At 43.1% G+C, this 24,265-nt stretch overlaps 1 protein-coding gene across 1 annotated transcript in view; it reads right to left on the bottom strand.

Moving 5' to 3' along the window:
• LOC143287025 (ligand of Numb protein X 2-like) overlaps positions 1–20,362 on the bottom strand; it is a 73,977-nt gene extending 53,615 nt beyond the window's left edge. Inside the window, exons 1-2 of the mRNA XM_076595037.1 lie at positions 20,313–20,362; positions 12,710–13,462 (exon numbers count right to left, since the gene is read on the bottom strand). Of these exons, the coding sequence (XP_076451152.1) occupies positions 12,710–12,993 (284 nt within the window). The 5' untranslated portion in view covers positions 12,994–13,462; positions 20,313–20,362. The remainder of the gene's footprint in view (positions 1–12,709; positions 13,463–20,312) is intronic.
• Between the last annotated feature and the right edge of the window lie 3,903 nt (positions 20,363–24,265).

Genomic DNA, 24,265 nt, shown 5'->3' with positions numbered 1-24,265 from the left:
CTACAACTGCCATGTTCTCTCCTGCAACTGTTCTTCCTTCATGGGTTACAACTGCCATGTTCTCTCCTGCAACTGTTCTTCCGTCATGGGCTACAACTGCCATGTTCTCTCCTGCAACTGTTCTTCCTTCAGGGGCTACAACTGCCATGTTCTCTCCTGCAACTGTTCTTCCTTCAGGGGCTACAACTGCCATGTTCTCTCCTGCAACTGTTCTTCCTTCAGGGGCTACAACTGCCATGTTCTCTCCTGCAACTGTTCTTCGTCATGGGCCACAATGCCATGTTCTCTCCTCCAACTGTTCTTCCGTCATGGGCTGTAACTGCCATGATCTCTACTGCTATGTTCACTCCCCTAATTCTTCTTCCTTCATGGGCTACAACTGCCATGATCTCTACTGCTATGTTCTCTCCCCTAACTCTTCTTCCTTCCTTCGTTCATCACAACCACACCTCACACCAGGCAAACACACAGCCTGTATGGGTCGTTCATCACAACCACACCTCACACCAGGCAAACACACAGCCTGTATGGGTCGTTCATCACCACCACACCTCACACCAGGCAAACACACAGCCTGTATGGGTCGTTCATCACCACCACACCTCACACCAGGCAAACACACAGCCTGTATGGGTCGTTCATCACAACCACACCTCACACCAGGCAAACACACAGCCTGTATGGGTCGTTCATCACAACCACACCTCACACCAGGCAAACACACAGCCTGTATGGGTCGTTCATCACAACCACACCTCACACCAGGCAAACACACAGCCTGTATGGGTCGTTCATCACAACCACACCTCACACCAGGCAAACACACAGCCTGTATGGGTCGTTCATCACAACCACACCTCACACCAGGCAAACACACAGCCTGTATGGGTCGTTCATCACAACCACACCTCACACCAGGCAAACACACAGCCTGTATGGGTCGTTCATCACAACCACACCTCACACCAGGCAAACACACAGCCTGTATGGGTCGTTCATCACAACCACACCTCACACCAGGCAAACACACAGCCTGTATGGGTCGTTCATCACAACCACACCTCACACCAGGCAAACACACAGCCTGTATGGGTCGTTCATCACAACCACACCTCACACCAGGCAAACACACAGCCTGTATGGGTCGTTCATCACAACCACACCTCACACCAGGCAAACACACAGCCTGTATGGGTCGTTCATCACAACCACACCTCAAACTATGAGAGTGATCAATGCCACAGAAATGTATGATTGCTTCAGTGATAGAGACTCTCCAATGTAACACAAACTAAAATGTACCCACGATCAATATGACCCCTGGGTTATAAAGTTCTAAGTCTCTTTCACAGTCTGAAAGATACCTTTCTTCAGTTCTGTTCAAATGGGACAAGGTCATATAACTGTTCGGAAAAACAGCAGCTGGGTGAAAAGATGATGAAAGCATGCAAGTGCTGACACACACACATTCATTCACATAGTAAACCCCGCACACATGCACACACACACACACACATTCATGCAGTCACACACACACACACACACACACACACACACTTATCTGTCTGTCTCTCTATAGGCACTTAACTGGGCTGAGATCTAAGATTTAGATTGGATAATAACAAAATTTATTTTTTCACGATTGGATAAATATCATTTATCATTTTCATGACTGGATGATTGTAGAATTAATCATTTTTCTGTAATTTTTCCAACTGGACAATTATAATTTTTGTCAATTTCATGATTAATTTCTTTTTTCTGGTGTAGTTCTTGCCCTGAGTACATGGATGTATGGTGGTGACAGCATATTCATCCATGAACTATCTGTAAGAAGACCACCAATCAAGCCTTTCATGAACGCAAAATAATTTATTTTACTCTCTCACAGATACACACACAGACAAACACACATGTGCGCGCACAGAGGCACTATCAATAGAAATCCAGAGTCCCTTTCTTCCCCTCCTGAATGTTTGAGCTGCCTGGACACTCAGAGTAAGAACAAAGAAAAACAATGGAGCAAAAGGCTTGGGGGAAGAGAGGCGACAGAGAACTCTCCACACAGTTTCCACCCCCACCAGGCTAAGCAGCCTGGCAGTCGATAGGTGATCAATTGGCGTGTATCCGTCTGCTAATGTGCTTCACTGGTCGCCGGCCAGCATATGCCACACCTGAGTGAGTCACTAACCAGGTGAAGGGAGGTGATGGTCAACCAGGCACGACCGCATGGGGTGTGTACTGCTCTTGTTTTTAGTCCCCTCTGCAGACACTACACACTCGTCAATACCACTGTCAGCCCTTTCCTTTTTAAAGGTAATACTTCTTAGTCCCCTTTACACACTCAATACCACTGTCAGCCCTTTCCTTTTAAGGTAATACTTCTTAGTCCCCTTTACACACTCAATACCACTGTCAGCCCTTTCCTTTTAAGGTAATACTTCTTAGCCCCCTTTACACACACAATACCACACTGTCAGCCCTTTCCTTTTAAGGTAATACTTCTTAGCCCCCTTTACACACCCAATACCACACTGTCAGCCCTTTCCTTTTAAAGGTAATACTTCTTAGCCCCCTTTACACACTCAATACCACACTGTCAGCCCTTTCCTTTTAAGGTAATACTTCTTAGCCCCCTTTACACACCCAATACCACACTGTCAGCCCTTTCCTTTTAAGGTAATACTTCTTAGCCCCCTTTACACACTCAATACCACACTGTCAGCCCTTTCCTTTTAAGGTAATACTTCTAAGCCCCCTTTACACACCCAATACCACACTGTCAACCCTTTCCTTTTAAGGTAATACTTCTTAGCCCCCTTTACACACCCAATACCACACTGTCAACCCTTTCCTTTTAAAGGTAATACTTCTTAGCCCCCTTTACACACACTCAATACCACTGTCAGCACTTTCCTTTTAAGGCAATACTTCTTAGCCCCCTTTACACACCCAATACCACACTATCAACCCTTTCCTTTTAAGGTAATACTTCTTAGCCCCCTTTACACACACACAATACCACACTGTCAACCCTTTCCTTTTAAAGGTAATACTTCTTAGTCCCCTTTACACACCCAATACCACACTGTCAACCCTTTCCTTTTAAAGGTAATACTTCTTAGCCCCCTTTACACACACACAATACCACACTGTCAACCCTTTCCTTTTAAAGGTAATACTTCTTAGCCCCCTTTACACACACAATACCACACTGTTAACCCTTTCCTTTTAAAGGTAATACTTCTTAGTCCCCTTTACACACTCAATACCACTGTCAGCCCTTTCCTTTTAAGGTAATACTTCTTTGCCCCCTTTACACACACTCAAAACCATATTGTCATTTCTGTCAACTCCCCACCCTCACTTTTCCTTTTTTCCGTCCTTCATGGGCTACAACTACCATGTTCTCTCCAGAAACTCTTCTTCCTTCAGGGGCTACAACTACCATGTTCTCTCCAGAAACTCTTCTTCCTTCAGGGGCTACAACTGCCATGTTCTCTCCAGAAACTCTTCTTCCTTCAGGGGCTACAACTGCCATGTTCTCTCTGCAAACTGCTTCTTCTTCAGGGGCTACAACTGCCATGTTCTCTCCTGCAACTTTCTTCCTTCAGGGGCTACAACTGCCATGTTCTCTCCAGAAACTCTTCTTCCTTCAGGGGCTACAACTGCCATGTTCTCTCCAGAAACTCTTCTTCCTTCAGGGGCTACAACTGCCATATTCTCTCCAGAAACTCTTCTTCCTTCAGGGGCTACAACTGCCATGTTCTCTCCAGAAACTCTTCTTCCTTCAGGGGCTACAACTGCCATGTTCTCTCCAGAACTCTTCTTCCTTCAGGGGCTACAACTGCCATGTTCTCTCCAGAAACTCTTCTTCCTTCAGGGGCTACAACTGCCATGTTCTCTCCAGAAACTCTTCTTCCTTCAGGGGCTACAACTGCCATGTTCTCTCCAGAAACGCTTCTTCCTTCAGGGGCTACAACTGCCATGTTCTCTCCAGAAACTCTTCTTCCTTCAGGGGCTACAACTGCCATGTTCTCTACTGCAACTCTTCTTCCTTCAGGGGCTACAACTGCCATGTTCTCTCCAGAAACGCTTCTTCCTTCAGGGGCTACAACTGCCATGTTCTCTCCAGAACTCTTCTTCCTTCAGGGGCTACAACTGCCATGTTCTCTACTGCAACTCTTCTTCCTTCAGGGGCTACAACTGCCATGTTCTCTCCAGAAACGCTTCTTCCTTCAGGGGCTACAACTGCCATGTTCTCTCCAGGAACTCTTCTTCCTTCAGGGGCTACAACTGCCATGTTCTCTCCAGGAACTCTTCTTCCTTCAGGGGCTACAACTGCCATGTTCTCTCCAGAAACTCTTCTTCCTTCAGGGGCTACAACTGCCATGTTCTCTCCAGAAACTCTTCTTCCTTCAGGGGCTACAACTGCCATGTTCTCTCCAGAAACTCTTCTTCCTTCAGGGGCTACAACTGCCATGTTCTCTACTGCAACTCTTCTTCCTTCAGGGGCTACAACTGCCATGTTCTCTACTGCAACTCTTCTTCCTTCAGGGGCTACAACTGCCATGTTCTCTCCAGGAACTCTTCTTCCTTCACTATCTGATTATAGAGGGGCGTTGTTGTTTTTGTTGTTTTTTTGGGGGGAGCAGAAGGGGAGAGAGAATATACTGGTAAATAAATGCAGTATTCATAGTCTGAACACTCTCTCTATCTCTCGCACACGCACTCTCTCTCTCTCTCACACACACACACTCTCTCTCTCTCTCACTCACACACAACACACACACACTCACTCTCTCTCTCTCTCTCTCTCTCACACTCACTCTCTCTCTCTCTCACTCACTCACACACACACACTCTCTATATCATTTTACACACACACAATTCACACACTCTCTCTCTCTCTCTCTCACACACACACACTCTCTCTCTCTCTCTCACACACACACTCTCTCTCTCTCTCACTCACACACAACACACACACTCACTCTCTCTCTCTCTCTCTCTCACTCTCTCACACACACTCACTCTCTCTCTCTCACTCAGTCTCAAACACACACTCTCTATATCATTTCACACACACACAATTCACACTCTCTCTCTCTCTCTCACACTCTTTCTCTCTCACTCACACACACACACACACACACACACACACACACACACACACACACACACAGAGTGGCAGCACAAACCAGACACACTGGATTCAAGCTCTTTCCCTGGCTGTCTCAGGAAAATGACAATTGATTGTTGCTCTCAGCAATGCTGACATTGTCAATCATAAGTCAATAGCCAATTTTCCCACTTCCAGGGTCATCTGATTCCAGTGGTCCATCACTCAATGACCAGCATGGTTGGTTGGGAAGGGAGGGAGGTGTGTGTTGGGGGGATGAGGGGGGAGCAAGGCATCAGTTGAGGTGGGGGGGGGGGGGACAAGTGTGGGTTGAGGTGTGGGTTGAGGGGGTCACTGACACTGGTCAGGCCTTCAGAGCCAACATAGTGCTCCACAAAATATAACAGACACAACACACAGGTCAGGCCTTCAGAGCCAACATAGTGCTCCACAAAATATAACAGACAACACACAGGTCAGGCCTTCAGAGCCAACATAGTGCTCCACAAAATACAACAACAGACATCACACTGGTCAGGCCTTCAGAGCCAACATAGTGCTCCACAAAATATAACAGACAACACACAGGTCAGGCCTTCAGAGCCAACATAGTGCTCCACAAAATACAACAGACAACACACAGGTCAGGCCTTCAGAGCCAACAAAGTGCTCCACAAAATACAACAGACATCACACAGGTCAGGCCTTCAGAGCCAACAAAGTGCTCCACAAAATACAACAGACATCACACAGGTCAGGCCTTCAGAGCCAACATAGTGCTCCACAAAATATAACAGACATCACACAGGTCAGGCCTTCAGAGCCAACAAAGTGCTCCACAAAATACAACAGACAACACACAGGTCAGGCCTTCAGAGCCAACAAAGTGCTCCACAAAATACAACAGACATCACACAGGTCAGGCCTTCAGAGCCAACAAAGTGCTCCACAAAATACAACAGACTCAACACACAGGTCAGGCCTTCAGAGCCAACATAGTGCTCCACAAAATATAACAGACATCACACAGGTCAGGCCTTCAGAGCCAACAAAGTGCTCCACAAAATATAACAGACATCACACAGGTCAGGCCTTCAGAGCCAACATAGTGCTCCACAAAATACAACAGACTCAACACACAGGTCAGGCCTTCAGAGCCAACAAAATGCTCCACAAAATACAACAGACATCACATTGGTCAGGCCTTCAGAGCCAACAAAGCGCCCACAAAATACAAACAAATAAAAAATCTCACATAACTTGTAATCAATATTTTGGGAAAACTGTGAGCTACAAAATGTTCCTCAAACAGAAAACTGTTCCTGCATTGTAGATCAACATTTTGGCATAAAATGTTAACTTATAATTAAGAAGTCAGTTCCAGCATTTCTGACCAAGACGACACAAACAGATCCACCTGAAAGCAGCATCAAAACATCCTTTTAGTTGGACCCACTTATGAACACAATGATGGACATGGACTTTTGTATGACATGAGACCCCTACTGATCAATTAACAATATTCTGCCAACTTTAGGGAGTGATTCAAATTAAACACAATGTATAAAAGCAATTCACATCAGTTTGTTTGTTTGTTTGTTTTTTGTTTTGTTTTTTTAATGAAATGAAATTTCAATTCTAATTCTAAAAAGTTAAAAATGGAAACTTACACCTACCTATCTATCTTATCTAATCTATCTATAGTTCTATCTATCTCTATCTATTCTATCTATTCTTGTTCAATACAGACAACATGTTTCATATCTTTCACCATTGACATCAATGCCAAACTTCGCCAACCCACACAAATAAAATTTTTTTTTTAAAACAAACCAAAAAGGAATCATAATACAAACTAACCAAAAAATGAGGTCATCAGCCAAAACAGGATTGCTTTTGAAACACTGAGAGAAGGGGGCAGGGAAGGAGGCAGAGGGCAGGGGTGGGTGGAGGCCAGTATGGGGAAGGGGATATAAATGGAAATCTATCTGAAAAAACATTCATGATCAGAAACAGAAATGACAGGACAAGCAAGACTAGAAACTGAGTAAGAGCAGTTTAAAAAAAAAAATAAAAATAAAAATAAAAAAATAAAAAATAAAAAGGAAAAATGTTTACAATAAGAAGATAGAAAAAGGAAAAGAACAAAAAATGCATAGCATGCAAAATTTGTGCAGCATCAGGTGAAGAAAAGAACTGTTTGAAATATGTCCCCCCCCCACCCCACCCCCTCTGCTCTTTCTATCCACCCCCACCCCACAACTCTCCCCCCCCCCCTCCCCCAGCCTGGGGGAAGCAGGAGGAAAAAGGAGGGTAAACCTACAGTGGCAGAACAATATTGATCGCCTCCAAACTGGCACACAGTCTGAAGACAACTTGCTGAACAACAGTGGGCTCAAAGAGTGAGCGAGCGAGAGATGGGGAGAGACAGACAGACACACAGAGACAGAAAGAGACACACAGACAGAAAATGCGAGAGAGGGTATTTTTTTTTTTTTTTAAACAAAAGACAGAGAGCCACAGAAAGAGAGTGAAGGGGACAGAAAGACGGAAAAAAAGAGCAAGCCTGAGAGAGAGAAAATGAGTCAGAGACAATGTGTGTGTGTGAGTGTAAATGTGTGTGTGGGGGTGAGGGGGGGAGGGAGAGGGGGAGGTGGGTGAAGCGGTGTGAGTATATAATGATTCTGACTGATGGGCATCTATCAATCTATGCCTGCATTTCATATGCATGAACACATGTTTGTGTGTGTGTGCAAACATAAATCATATGTGATGATGTATGCATACTTAAGCATGAATAAGAGCGCATATTACATCATGAATGCACGAGCAGAGCCATGTCCAGCATGTGACACATAAACAGTGTGCAGAGCCGTGTACAGCATGTGACACATAAACAGTGTGCAGAGCCGTGTACAGCATGTGACACATAAACAGTGTGCAGAGCTGTGTACAGCATGTGACACATAAACAGTGTGCACAGCCATGTCCAGCATGTGACACATAAACAGTGTGCACAGCCATGTCCAGCAAGTGACACATAAACAGTGTGCACAGCCATGTCCAGCAAGTGACACATAAACAGTGTGCACAGCCATGTCCAGCAAGTGACACATAAACAGTGTGCAGAGCCGTGTACAGCATGTGACACATAAACAGTGTGCAGAGCCGTGTACAGCATGTGACACATAAACAGTGTGCAGAGCTGTGTACAGCATGTGACACATAAACAGTGTGCACAGCCGTTTCCAGCATGTGACACATAAACAGTGTGCACAGCCGTGTACAGCATGCGACACATAAACAGTGTGCAGAGCCGTGTACAGCATGCGACACATAAAAACAGTGTGCACAGCCGTGTCCAGCATGTGACACACATATAACAGTGTGCATGTGTGCAATCTAATGTGCATGAATGCAAGTGTGCATGCGTGTTCTGAGAACCTGATCAAAGCCATGCAGAAGCATACAAGTCGACTGGTTCAGCTACCAGCAACTTAACAGAACTCACTCTTCAGAAAATATTCATCACTTTCAAAGTGTCTTTCATTCTGCATTTCCACACACACACGTTTTGTACATGCTCGCATGTTTGCACGCACACACACACACACACACACACACACCCTCATGCATGCACACACACACTTACACACACACACAGATGCAAACTTTGCAGACAAATGATCTTACCACTTCATTCTAAACTTCCTGTGTTCTGTTTCAAGATTAACACAATGCTGTACAGCCAAAGAAATAATAATGGATAAAATAAAATGTTCTGAACTGAAGCAGATTTAAATGGTATTGGGTGGATATTTTATATCTGTGAGTGAATACATTTTTCACCATGTCAGATGTTTCATATTTGAGGCAAGATGCATTTTTCACCATGTTTCATGTTTTATATTTGTGGTGAGATGTATTTTTCACCATGTCAGATGTTTTATATCTGTGGGTGGTTGCATTTTTCACCGTTAGATGTTTTATATCTGTGGCTGGATGCATTTTTTCACCATATCAGATATTTCATATCTGAGCATGGATGCATTTTCACCAAATCAGACATCTTATGTCTGTGGGTGGATGCATTTTTCACCATATCAGATAAAACATATCTGTGGGTGGGTGCATTTTTCACCGTCAGATGTTTTATATCTGAGGGTGGAGGCATTTTTCACCATATCAGACATTTTGTCTGTGGCTGGATGCATTTTTCACCATATAGGGCATTTCATGTCTGTGGGTGGATGCATTTTTCACCATAACAGGCATTTTATGTCTGAGGGTGGATGCATTTTTCACCATAACAGGCATTTTATGTCTGTGGGTGGAGGCATTTTTCACCATAACAGGCATTTTATGTCTGAGGGTGGATGCATTTTTCACCATAACAGACATTTTATGTCTGTGGGTGGAGGCATTTTTCACCATAACAGACATTTTATGTCTGTGGGTGGATGCATTTTTCACCATAACAGACATTTCATGTCTGAGGGTGGATGCATTTTTCACCATAACAGGCATTTTATGTCTGTGGCTTGGCTAGATGCATTTTTCACCCATGTCAGACATCTTATATCCATGGCTGGATGCATTTATCACCGTGTCAGGTGAGATGCTTGACATAGTTCTGTGTCCAATGAAATCCAACCAGCCACAGCCATCAGCTTGTTCTTGAAGGAAGAAACAACAGAATGCTTTTGACAGTTGATCTCACAGAGCATCATTTTGATCAAATGTGTGTTTGTTGTGTAGTGTTTGATGGTACATGAGATTACTGAAGCATATACACTGAGTGAGAGTGAGAAAGAGAGAGAGAGAGAGTGTGTGTGTGTGCGCGCGTGCATGTGTGCGTCTGAGTGTTCTTCTCATTGATTTATTGTCTTCTTATTTTCTGTTATCTATTCACAAGATGATTTACATGTGTGTGCAAGTGTGTATGTGGCAGGCAAGTATTCTACCAAGTACCATACAATAACCAATGCTGTTGATCAAAAGATCCTGCTAAGATTTTACAGCACATGCTCTCTTTCTCTCTCTCTAAAATGTTTATTTATTATCAGTAAAACCAAGTTGGGAGGCAGCAGATAGCGAGTGGTATGGGCGAACAACAAACCTACCCAGCATGCAAACCCCCTGAAAACAGAGCACATCTGCCTACATGACAGGGATAAAAACCATCCTACAAGGAAAAGCACATCTACTCACAGACAAAAAATCATGTGAACTGCAACCCACACAACTGTCAGAGCTGCAGCCACAACTGTCAGCAGCCACAGCTGTCAGAAGCAGCCCACAACTGTCAGAACTGCAGCTCACAAACACAGAAAAAGAACAAACAAAACAAAACAGACGGCTGACCAGCACTCACTGACCACAACACAGGACAGCCGGCATTACAAACACCACAACACACAGCTGACCAACACAGGACAGCCGGCATTACAAACACCACACACAGCTGACCAACACAGGACAGCCGGCATTACAAACACCACAACACACAGCTGACCAACACAGGACAGCCGGCATTACAAACACCACACACAGCTGACCAACACAGGACAGCCGGCATTACAAACACCACAACACACAGCTGACCAACACAGGACAGCCGGCATTACAAACACCACAACACACAGCTGACCAACACAGGACAGCCGGCATTACAAACACCACAACACACAGCTGACCAACACAGGACAGCCGGCATTACAAACACCACAACACACAGCTGACCAACACAGGACAGCCGGCATTACAAACACCACACACAGCTGACCAACACAGGACAGCCGGCATTACAAACACCACAACACACAGCTGACCAACACAGGACAGCCGGCATTACAAACACCACAACACACAGCTGACCAACACAGGACAGCCGGCATTACAAACACCACATCACACAGCTGACCAACACAGGACAGCCGGCATTACAAACACCACAACACACAGCTGACCAACACAGGACAGCCGGCATTACAAACACCACAACACACAGCTGACCAACACAGGACAGCCGGCATTACAAACACCACAACACACAGCTGACCAACACAGGACAGCCGGCATTACAAACACCACAACACACAGCTGACCAACACAGGACAGCCGGCATTACAAACACCACAACACACAGCTGAACAACACAGGACAGCCGGCATTACAAACACCACAACACACAGCTGACCAACACAGGACAGCCGGCATTACAAACACCACACACAGCTGACCAACACAGGACAGCCGGCATTACAAACACCACAACACACAGCTGACCAACACAGGACAGCCGGCATTACAAACACCACAACACACAGCTGACCAACACAGGACAGCCGGCATTACAAACACCACAACACACAGCTGACCAACACAGGACAGCCGGCATTACAAACACCACATCACACAGCTGACCAACACAGGACATCCGGCATTACAAACACCACAACACACAGCTGACCAACACAGGACAGCCAGCATTACAAACACCACAACACACAGCTGACCAACACAGGACAGCCGGCATTACAAACACCACAACACACAGCTGACCAACACAGGACAGCCGGCATTACAAACACCACGCACAGCTGACCAACACAGGACATCCGGCATTACAAACACCACAACACACAGCTGACCAACACAGGACAGCTGGCATTACAAACACAACACACAGCTGACCAACACAGAACAGCCCACACTGCAAACACCACAACAGGACAGCTGTCACCACAAACACCACGACAGCTAACTAACCAACACACGACAGCTGGCACTATAAACACAACAGGCAGCTGATCAACACAGGACAACTGACCAACACAGGACAGCTGACACTACAAACACAACAGATGACCAACACAGGACAGCTGACACTACAAACACAACAGACAGCTGACCAACACAGGACAGCTGACACTACAAACACAACAGACAGCTGACCAACACAGGACAGCTGACACTACAAACACAACAGACAGCTGACCAACACAGGACAGCTGACACTACAAACACAACAGACAGCTGACCAACACAGGACAGCTGACACTACAAACACAACAGACAGCTGACCAACACAGGACAGCTGACACTACAAACACAACAGACAGCTGACCAACACAGGACAGCTGACACTACAAACACAACAGACAGCTGACCAACACAGGACAGCTGACACTACAAACACAACAGACAGCTGACCACAACAGACGGCTGACCACAACAGGCAGCTGACCACAACAGACGGCTGACCACAACAGGCAGCTGACCACAACAGACGGCTGACCACAACAGACAGCTGACCAACACAGGACAGCTGGCACTAAAAACACAACAGCTGACCAACACAGGACAGCTGACCAACACAGGACAGCTGGCACTAAAAACACAACAGACTGATGACCAACACAGGGCAGCTGGCACTAAAAACACGACTGATGACCAACACAGGACAGCTGGCACTAAAAATACAACAGACTGATGACCAACACAGGGCAGCTGACCAACACAGGACAGCTGGCACCACAAACACAAAAGACAGCTGACCACATCAGACAGTTGATCAACACTCACCTGCGGACCAGAATGGAGGACAGCTGGCACTCTTTGAGGGACAGAGCCTTGCGGTCAATAGGACACTGGCGCTGGATGCGCAGGTAGTTGCGGAGACACCTGGCACAGAAGGTGTGCCCACAGCGGGTGTCCAGGGGGCTGACCAGGGGCTGCAGGCAGATCTGGCACATGAGGTCCTCGTCCACAGCCTGGTAGTAGTCGTACAGGTGGGTGCCCTGCGGCTCGTGTAGCTGCCCACACGATGCACACACCGTGGGGTCCCATGAAGCGTGGGGCAGGGACATCACTCCGCCCCCTCACACCTGCCCCCCCTCACCTGTCCAGCATACCTAGCCCTCTCCAAGCCCCTACACGCCACAGTCCAGAAAAACAACCTCCACACCCCGCAAGAAGAGAACTCTTGCTGCACGGGGGTCTGAGCAGCATGTGCCTGTGGATGAAGTTCCTCTCCTCAAAACTGTGCCACCTGCCCTTCATGTAGTAACAACCACAAAAAAAGGAAAAGAAAAGAAAAACAAGCCTAAAGTGAGAGGCCAACAATGACACCCAACAGGGAAGCAATGCAGACTTTGTTGTGATGTAGTCTCTCTCTACCTTGCAGTCCTGCACCACAGCTTCACTCACATGATGTGGCCACATCAACATGTACCTTCATCACAAACCACAAGTGTGTCCTAGCCACACAGAGGGCAACGGTCAAAGGTCCTGTCATCCTGGGTGAGGCTGCTCTGGGGATGGTGCATCTGACTGGGCCTGCAACAAGATATACAGAAATTTACAACTTCTGTTATACAACTGATAGTGTCTGTTGTTCCACTTGATTTACTCTGTGTGTGTGTGTGTGTGTGTGTGTGTGTGTGCGCGCGCACATGTGCGTACGTGTGAGGCTAAGGAAGAGTTGACCAAAATGCTGAAGTGGAAACAAGTCCTGTACCCTGAGGCTGCCAAACTGTATACAACAACAAAGACCCTAAAAAGTTGAGAACAAAAATGAGAAAATCAGAGATACACTGATACAGATAAAAATACAAAACAGGTATGAATCACATATTAAGCAATGTTGTTCAACATGAGAAAAATTACCTTACACACCCATACAATATTTACTATTTAACATGTTTTTGTAAAACACACACACACACACATACACACGCATACATGCACACACATGTGCATGCACACACACACAATTTTTAAGTCAATATGTAAGAACTGTTGGAAATTGCACAGACATTTAGAATCATTCAGATCACTTTGCCTTTTTATCCCCCCCAATACATTCATTTTCCAATATACTGATAATTACACCAGATTTTGAGGTGTTCTTTGTTTTGTCTTTTAACATGAGTGAATCAAGTATCACATTTGAGTGCAATATCTGTTTTAGGAAGCAGGAAATCTCTCAATTTCAAGTCTGAAAAGTAGGTCTTTTTTCTGTTTCCTTGTTTGATTTTTGCTTTGTTTTGTTTGGTTTGTTTTTTAATATCTGACCCAAACTGCAGAATGTGATGAATGAAACTTCTGCCTAAAACTGATGACTATTAATAGCATCTACTGCAGAATGTGCAGCAATTATCATAAGTGATGTCTGTTTCTTTTTCAGGAAGGTAAATGGCAAATATTCCACAGACTATTCAGATTTGAGCCATCCACACTTCCATGTCTTCCAGTTTAACTTTGTGCATTTTGACAAAAGCATCTTTCCAAACAACTGCTGATTAAAAATTTATCTCTAATTTAAACAGCACTTTGAAAAGATCTCACTCAAAGAAAAAAAATTTACAGACAAAAAAAATATCTATGGGTATCCTTTTTTTTTTTTTTTAACTTTCTCAAACACAGAATCTGAACACTGTTAAACTGACTGAAGTATTTCTAATACAACTTTAAGACTAGTTTCCAAGCCCATATCACCTCTGGTTACTGTAGCATTTTTATCATTAAGTTTCTACTGATGACAAAGAATCAGCACAAACAATCAAATCAACTTACACACAGTGACAATGTGTCTTCAGTTCCGTACCAACTAGGTCAGGAATTATTCACTTTCCCTCAAATATTCACTTGCAATATTCTTTTTTTTTTCTTTTTTTCCAAGTTGTATGCAGATATATATAGTGTCCTGTATGAATGATCTGCACACTTTAATACCTCTCTGAAACTGAAGCTGCAATGTGATAACCTCTGTTTTCAATCCACTCTATGTGTGACATTATTTAGCTATTTATCACATTTGAATTCTGACAAACTTTTATCAATCTCCAACAACAATCTGTAAGTTCTTGGCTGAAGGTAGGTTTTTACAGGTACTTCCAACAAGCATTTTGTTCAAAACATGCAAGGCATGTTGGTCATCTGTCTCAATGGCTGATTGGCTTCAAAAGCAATACAGATACAAAATAAGTACTTTATTCTTTTTTTACAAGAAAGCTTATACTTCTAACTTGACAAGACATTTTTCAAAGAAATGTAAAAACATGAATGTATTAATCTAGACTTCGCTGTCAAATTAAAAGATTTTTTCTCACACAATATTCAACAGAGTAAAGAATCCAGAAAATATTATTTAAAAAAAATCTTTATCATCTTTCAACAAATAATAGGCATGGAACAATATTTGTATATCTCAAACCATGCATGCACACTGAATTCTGATAGCTTACAGTTCTGATGAAACATGCTGCTAGTGCTGAGAAATCTGCTGTGACGAGAGCAATACAATAATACCTGACAGAAGCACCGATCATGCTGTGTCCACTGACAAAAACTCCATATGAATAATCAATGACACTTGTACCAACGCTTGTCCAACAGGCAAGTGCGACATGGCATTGCTACATGGATCCACCACTACCACCACTACTCCTGCCACTGACTGGAATTGCTGATGGTGCAAACCTGTCTGGAACACAGTCGGTATTGTGGTCCCAAACTACCCTGTCCCTCTTGCGATTAATCCATGGTGACAATAGCAGGTACTGACAACCAAACCTCTCACCCCTTCTCCTTTCAAACTGTTTAAAAATGTATATAATTAATACTTTTTTTTTTCTTCCTTTTCTTTCACCTCCGTCTGTGGTTTTCAAAAACTGGGTCAAGCGACTGGATGACAGTCCAGTTGTGAGGAGAACCAACAGCCTCTGTATTGCTGGAAGGTCCACTGGCCGACACTGTGGTGGCCTGTGTACAAGCGAGCTGTCTTATCACTCACTCACTCACTCACTCTCTCTCTCTCACACACACACACACTCTCTCAAGACAGGTTACAAATAGCCGGCCGGCTTTCCCTTGACATAAGCCCCAGTCAAGCTGAAAATAACTAAGCCTGTGAACCATCCACTGGAGCAAACAGCTGACAAGCAAACCGTACACACCAAGACGCCCGTGCTTCCCTCCCTTTGACCAGCCACCAGACAATCACCCGTCTGGCTTGGCATGCCCCGCCACCCTTGTTTTCTTTTCTTTTCTTTTTTTTTTCCTTACCACCCACTCACCCAGAGCGTAGCTGGTGTGGATAGGCGGGTCTGAGACGGGGTGAACACTGAGCAAAACCACCACCAGTCCCACCCCCACCATACACCCCACGCCCACTGGCCACCACCACCACCACCACCACTAGAGTAAAGGATGTAGCCGTGTTGTTGTAGGTATCGATTTTTCAAACAGTAATGTATTACAGGCCCCCCGACCACACGCACTGTCTGGGTGAAGCGCTGACGAAAGGAACAGTCTGGATTTGGGGAGGGGGCAGTAGCTGGGGTAGGAATGTCTCCTTACATCACAGCTATAAATAGCTGCCAACGTGGCCGTTCGCCTCGGAGTGAGGTCAGTAGCCGGGAGGAAGCAAATACGCGCGCGCGCGCGCGCACACACACACACACACACACGAGAAATAAACGAGTTTGGGGAGACACAGGGGTAGTGGAGAGAGCCACGGGTCAGCTTTGGTGCAGCATACATTGTACATATCAGCTTTCATAAATGATAAAGCCAGCAACACTGACGAACAAGGTGGCTGCGATATTATCCATCAATAATCACCAGAGAATTGCCCTGTGAGTGGACCTCCCTCCACCTGAATAAAATGGGTTACAATAACCTGAGGTCTTGGTACATGTTTCACCTCTACCTCACTTCATGTTTCACCTCTACCTCACTTCCAAACCTCTCTTTCGCCCTCTGCTTGATGATAATAATAATAATAATGGATACTTATATAGCACACTATCCAGAAATCTGCTCCAGGTGCTTTACAAAAACGCTTTGTTAACATAAAACATTACATCTATGTTACATACACACACCAAAATGTGACTACACACACACACACACACACTGCATACATACATTTTAACATACATGTGTATCTAACAGCTACCCTAACACATACGCACACATAGACAGGCACAAACTTACAAAAACGTACGCACACACAATGCACATTCATATACATGCATGTAGTTATGTACACATACATATGTATACACACATAGTCAAGCACAGCTAACGCAAAGGAAGTTCACCTGCCTTAACTGAACTTACTGCTGAGGGAAAAGGTGAGTTTTGAGACGAGATTTAAAAGATGCAAGGGAATCAGAATGACAGAGGTTATCAGGGAGCTTGTTCCACGTCTTTGGCAATTGAAAAGAAAACGATCTGTGTCCATAGGTCTTACTTCTGACGTGAGGTATCCTGATAAGTCGAGTATCAGAGGAAGAACGGAACTGGTGAGACGGGGTATAGATATGGAGGAGTTCAGAAAGATACATGAGGCCAGATCCGTTGACTGCAGAAAAGGTCAGAGTGGATAGCTTATAGTCTATTCGATCAGAAACAGGCAACCAGTGGAGAGACTGAAAGATATATACATCTCTGCAGTTTTTTAGTGTTTTTTTTTCCCTTCAAAACTACTAGCTTCTGCAAACTATATATCGGTTTAACTACATGTCATGTGCCACCCTGAAACTATACTGCACCACTGGGCAGTCATCTTGTTGACATCTACCACATGATCTAGTCCCTTTCACACTGAAAATACTGTATTCTCTGAACCACCTGTTATAAATGGAGTGAACTGAATCAGAATGCTCAGTTTTGCTGCAGTTTAACAGCCAGAGATAACATCATACAAGGAATCACAATTCAAATATCAGTATATACTATAATTTTTTTTATAAAGAACCACTTCTATGAACAGCAACTCTCAAAACTAGCTCTAAGTTTCTCTCTTACCTCCCCTCCCCCCATTTTTTAATAAATATATTAACAATTACACCACTCAAAACAATACAACAAACAAAATATGTCACAGGTTCAAACTAAAACCAGTGAAAAATCTAATTTAACAGACAATCACACCTAACAATTCTAAAACGTTCTGATTCAATAGTGGTCGTTCAATGACCAGATATATACTGTGTATGTGTGCGTGTGATTGAAGCCTGACTGAATGACACAGGAAACAAATGATGAGTGCCTCCAGGCAGCTGTCAGTCAGCTCTATCTAGGTTGGCAGTCGGTTGTGCAAATGACTGTAAAGCACTGAGAGTTTGATCTCTGACTGAAGGTAAGTGCATATATATATATATATATATATATATGTGTGTGTGTGTGTGTGTGTGTGTGTGTGTGTGTGTGTGTGTGTGTATCAATAATTTAACTAATAATTCTCCAAAGGGTTCAAAGCCCACATGACACTTGCAGGAACAGGAACATCAAACTATTAAACAAATTAATGACAGTGCACAGCTCTTCCATGCTGTATTGTCATGATCAATCATTTTCAAAAAGCAAAACATTATCATGATGCAGTAGCATAAAGCACCGCATAGCATACTTTTCTCTTTTTGCCGAATACATACATATACACACTGACATCAAGTTATCAACAGACACATATAATGATATATATATTCGAATACATGCTTTCATAAACTCACACCTACTCAAACACAAGCACCCAAGTGTGAGCATGCACACACACACACACACACACACACACACACACACCTGCACACAAATACACACACCAGCACCAAAGAATAACTGACTGGCAAAATAAACATGACTTAAGAAGCCTTTATACTTTATACTTCTTTATTCAAGAGCAGTTGAAATTATATGCAGACTTGGTCACAGTAGGTGGCAATGAGTTCCAACTGTTCTGGGATGTGAAACAAAATGTCCAAAATCTATGACTAAATCTCAAGCCAGCTATCACAACTATGTCAACAACAATTGCAGACCCTGTCCTGCACCCAGGAACACAGGATCAGTACTGCAGAAAGAGTTGTGCACTAGTCAGCACACTGACATAGTGCAAAAAATGGTTTGCTCTATCATTATTTTTTTTTTTTTTTTCACTGTTCAGTTCAGACAATAAAAGAATCTCATACTGAGATTGACAGTTAATACAAACTGAAATTATGGATACAAAGCAAAACATACAACAACAACAACAAAAAGCCTGCTAGACAATGACACAAGTCGCCTTTTCAACTATGGGGTATATTATATATATACATCTGAACCAACACAATGAAACATTTTTTATCACTTATGAGCGAAACTAATGCACGAGACAGATGTGAAGTAGGTGATTTGTGTGTGTAAAGAGTCTGGGTAAGTCATTACACATTGTACTGTGCATCTTTCAGACTCTTGGAAAATCAGACACATTGTAATTAAGCATCTACCAGGAGCTATGTGACAGTCAACAATACTGAATGAAAGAAGAGATTCACTTTTTTTTCTGAAAATAACACAAAAACACACAGCTGAAAACATGCAACTGAAAGATAGAGCCTCTTATAAGTACTGATCAACATGATGACAGAAAAAAAAATCATATAATGGGAAACCAAACAAGAAACGTCCCCATGCTTTGTGTCACTGTTGTGTACTGATTTTTTTCACATCTTATTAGTATTTGCTGCTTCAGGTTAGCATTCACTCAAGCCTGTGATTTCACACCACGAGAATTTATTCATTACTCATTTACTGTCATTGTAGCAAGTTTTAAAATGAAAACAATCATAATTATTTACTTCAATACTTGCCAAATCATTATTTCCAGTTTCAACCTTTAGAATGTATAAAAATTCGCAGAAAAAAATATAAAGCTATACTCATCACCAAAACGAAAGATGGGGTTGCGTTTCGTGTTAAAAGACTTTTTCTTTTTTTGAATCCATAACTTTGTTTTAGAACAGATAAAACTTAATGCAGATATTTATCCTCGCGGCCAGCTAAGCTTTCCATTGAAAACGCACATAGCTCTGCACTGGTGTGATAAATTTTCATGGAAATAACCATAACATTTAGCCTCATCCTTCTTCTAAAAGAGGTAAGCAAGAGAGAAAATGCAGTTTTCTTCTTGATGATCAAAAAGCGGCCACTCTTCGATTGCGATATTTCGAGACCTGACATGGCACCGGCTGTCCCAACAAATTTGTTTGTGGAATTCGCCAGATTTCGGGAAATACTCATTTGGATACGTGTATACTAGCTGTGTTGATGTCTTTTGGGTCATCTGCTTGCAAATAAATAGTAAATTTTGCAATTTTTCATTCAATTATTTCGATTGTATGAAAAGAGTACATACCATTGTGTCACAAGTCGGAAGTTCAGCCATAATGGATGCATACAAGCTTGTGATGTCACATCCCTCTCTGTGGGGTTCGGTCGAGGATGCAAGTACTGCGGATTAAAAATCTGTGAAGATATCAAATTTATAACAAATATTCATGACAGTACCTATTGATTGTATTTTGTACGGTACAGTGATTATCCTTAAAATGATCACTACTCTATACTATTATCACTGCCGACTGGAATGTCAAGTGATCGACCTCGTGTGACCTGACGAGGCTCTGCACGGGTCGTTTGAGGTCAATGGCCGACATAAGGGAGACAACAGATGGTTCCAGCAACTAATGTCCGCCACTCTGGTTGACCTCCGCTTTAACAGTGTGGTCATCATACAAAGGCATAAAGACAAGACAAGACAACACAAGACAAGACAAGACAAAATTATTTGATTTCGAAGATAATAAATAAGCACTGGCGCGCTTTTTTTCATCCACGGTCCCTGGCCTGAAACAAGGTCTACACTACACAATACTACAGTATATACGTCATTGCATGCGCTACACAATGCTACTTAAAGTCATAATATATGTACGCAATACTACATAAAGGCATAAGCATGGTAATGATACCACACACACACACACACACACACACACCGTGGTGACACACACCGTGACACACTGACACACATACACACGCGCGCGCGCGCCGCGCCCACACACACACACACACACACACACACACACACACACACACGGTATCAGTAAACTACATGGGAAAAAAAGATCAGAAATATGTTGCACCACGATACTATAGACGTTTAACTTTAAGCCATGCTGGATTTGGTGTAAATTTCTTAAAACTCTCTCTCTCAGTCTTGTTTGCCGATGACATCATTCCTTTGTCGGCGGACACTGTAGTTGGCTTAAACTGGAAACCAAGTAAATGCCGCTTAGCCTAAAGGAGGAAGCTGACAGACTGGATCCGTTCTGTAAATCTGGACAAACCAAACTGACTGATGTCGTGGTTTTCCGTAAAGGAGAGCATTTCAGTGAATCAGAAAGATGCCTGCCGGTTTATGCCGGGCAACGTGAATGAGATTAGCGCCTGTTACAAACTTTTATAAATATTTACTGGGTCTTTTATTCACCACAAAGCTGAGTCTTCAGAGCACATGGGTAGAATCTTGTAGAAAAGGGGGAAAAGGAACAACAGAAATTATGAAATCCCGAAAGAAACTGCATTGATTTTTCGAGTCCATTTTTTGAAACTATTTGACTCATTCACAGGTTCCGAGTTCCAATGTTGCGAGTCATGTGGGACAAAACGGTATGCGGGGTTTATCAGTGTGACAATGGTGAAATGGAAAAAGTACACACATATGCTATAAAACTCTTTCTTTCAGAACCACTGCATTCATCACATAAAATGATTTATGGTGAAGTTGGTCGTTACCCTTTATTTATTACAACTTGGATTAAATGCATTACTCAAATACTGGCTCAGGCTCTATAACAAGCTTCCTTCTAACAAAATATGCAGACAAGCGTGTAACATAATGTTAAATCGACTTGAATCTGGAAAGCACAACTGGGCATACGATGTGCAGAATGCTTTGAATGTTCGTGGTTTCGGGATCGTTTGGATGTGTCAAGGAATTACGGTGACTGTGAAAATATTCTTGTCTGAATTTAAAGACTTATTTCTTCATACAAACAGGATTGACAATCTCATTTAGAAGATTCGGAAAAAAATATAGCTGGTTTCTTTCATTAAGAGCATATTTGAAACGGAAAAAAAATATTTCAGTTATAAACAATAAACTTGGCACAGACACAGTAGTCTTGATCGGTTCAGGCGAAGGGTATTGGGGCTGAATGTCACTCAGTTGACACATCCATTCGACCCCCATGCCCTATGTGTTGGGCGCAGACAGAGGATGAAATTCATTCTTTTTGTGTGTAACGTCAACAGTGATACCCGTAAAAAAGGTATAGTTTTTGAAGAAAGTCTTTCAGTTGAAAGGGACATCATCCATCTCCTTTTATCAGATAATGTAAAGATAATTCGGTCACTTGCTAAATTTATTGCCCTTGCTTGGCACTTTCGTGGCAAGAATTACTCAAACTTGTAACTGAACACACAACTTTAAAAAAATCAAAAAATCACAGTCTCGAAAGTAAAGAAAGAACTACACTGAAGTTTCAACTGTCTTAGCGTTTAGGTTAGATGGTCGACTCCAAGAAGCCGACAAATACAGAGAAATCTGTTGTGATAATACAAATATCTTTTTGTAATGTGTACGGAGAAAGTGTAATTTGACTGAGTATGCATGGGTTTACTTTTCTTTTTTTATGTTTTTCTTTCCGGTTGAGCACGCCCGTGAGTTTGTCGAGCGTGGGTAAAACCATTTTCGATACATATGTTTTTTGATCGTCTTACAATAGACCTTGTGATTTTTGACTCACTTGTGTAAACAAAGTGAGTCTATGTTTTAACCCGGTGTTCGGTTGTCTGTGTGTGTGTGTGTGTGTGTGTGTGTGTGTGTGTGTGTGTCCGTGTGTCTGTGTGTCCGTGGTAAACTTTAACATTGACATTTTCTCTGCAAATACTTTGTCAGTTGACACCAAATTTGGCATAAAAATAGGAAAAATTCAGTTCTTTCCAGTCATCTTGTTTAAAACAATATTGCACCTCTGGGATGAGCACAGAAAAATTTAAAAAGAAGTCTAATTATATGCAAACTGCATTTACTGTTATATTTATATTTTTTGTATTCTCTAAACTTGGCACTTTGAGCTCTTATTCTGAAACAACACCAAGAGGAGTCATTATTATCATTTTTTGTTCAAACAGGAACTTCTTTTGCTAAGCATGGAATTTTTATTTATTTTGCAAACGTTTTGGTGCAGATAGTAAAAAAGGGAAATTACTCTGTAATTAATGCTAGGGGACTTAATTTATCACAAGTGAGTCTTGAAGGCCTTGTCTTTACTTAGTTATTGCTGCGACTTTGATTAATGTATTCATGCTGTTTTTGTTTTGTTTGTTTTCGGTTACTAAACGATTATTCTGAGGTGTCCCATGCCGCCAAGAGGACTGTAATGTCAGTGGCATTAAAACATTTTTTTTCTATTTCTCTCTCTCTCAAAAAAAGCAGTCTAATATATAGACCAAATGGGCCATATAAGCATGGGGACATGATTATAGACCTTGGGGACATAAAGACCTGGGGGACATATAACGATGGGGACATAAAGACCCGGGGGACATGATTATAGACCTGGGGGACATATAACCATGGGGATATAAAGACCCGGGGGACATGATTATAGACCTGGGGGACATATAACGATGGGGACATAAAGACCCGGGGGACATGATTATAGACCTGGGGGACATATAACCATGGGGACATAAAGACCCGGGGGACATGATTATAGACCTGGGGGACATATAACCATGGGGACATAAAGACCTGGGGGGCATGATTATAGATCTGGGGGACATATAACCATGGGGACATAAAGACCTGGGGGGCATGATTATAGACCTGGTCAGGGGACATATAACGATGGGGACATAAAGACCCGGGGGACATGATTATAGACCTGGGAGACATATAACCATGGGGATATAAAGACCCTGGGGGCATGATTATAGACCTGGTCAGGGGACATATAACGATGGGGACATAAAGACCTGGGGGGCATGATTATAGACCTGGGGGACATATAACCATGGGGACATAAAGACCCGGGGGACATGATTATAGACCTGGGGGACATATAACCATGGGGACATAAAGACCTGGGGGGCATGATTATAGACCTGGTCAGGGGACATATAACCATGGGGACATAAAGACCCGGGGGAGATACAGACCTGGGGACATACAGACTTAGGAGACGGGGCATATCATACAGTGAGGGATATATAGACTTAGGGGACCGTGACATATGGACC

This window comes from Babylonia areolata, chromosome 10 (assembly GCF_041734735.1).
Source record: "Babylonia areolata isolate BAREFJ2019XMU chromosome 10, ASM4173473v1, whole genome shotgun sequence".
Classification (NCBI taxonomy): domain Eukaryota; kingdom Metazoa; phylum Mollusca; class Gastropoda; order Neogastropoda; family Buccinidae; genus Babylonia; species Babylonia areolata.
This window is presented reverse-complemented; position numbering and strand designations above follow the sequence as displayed.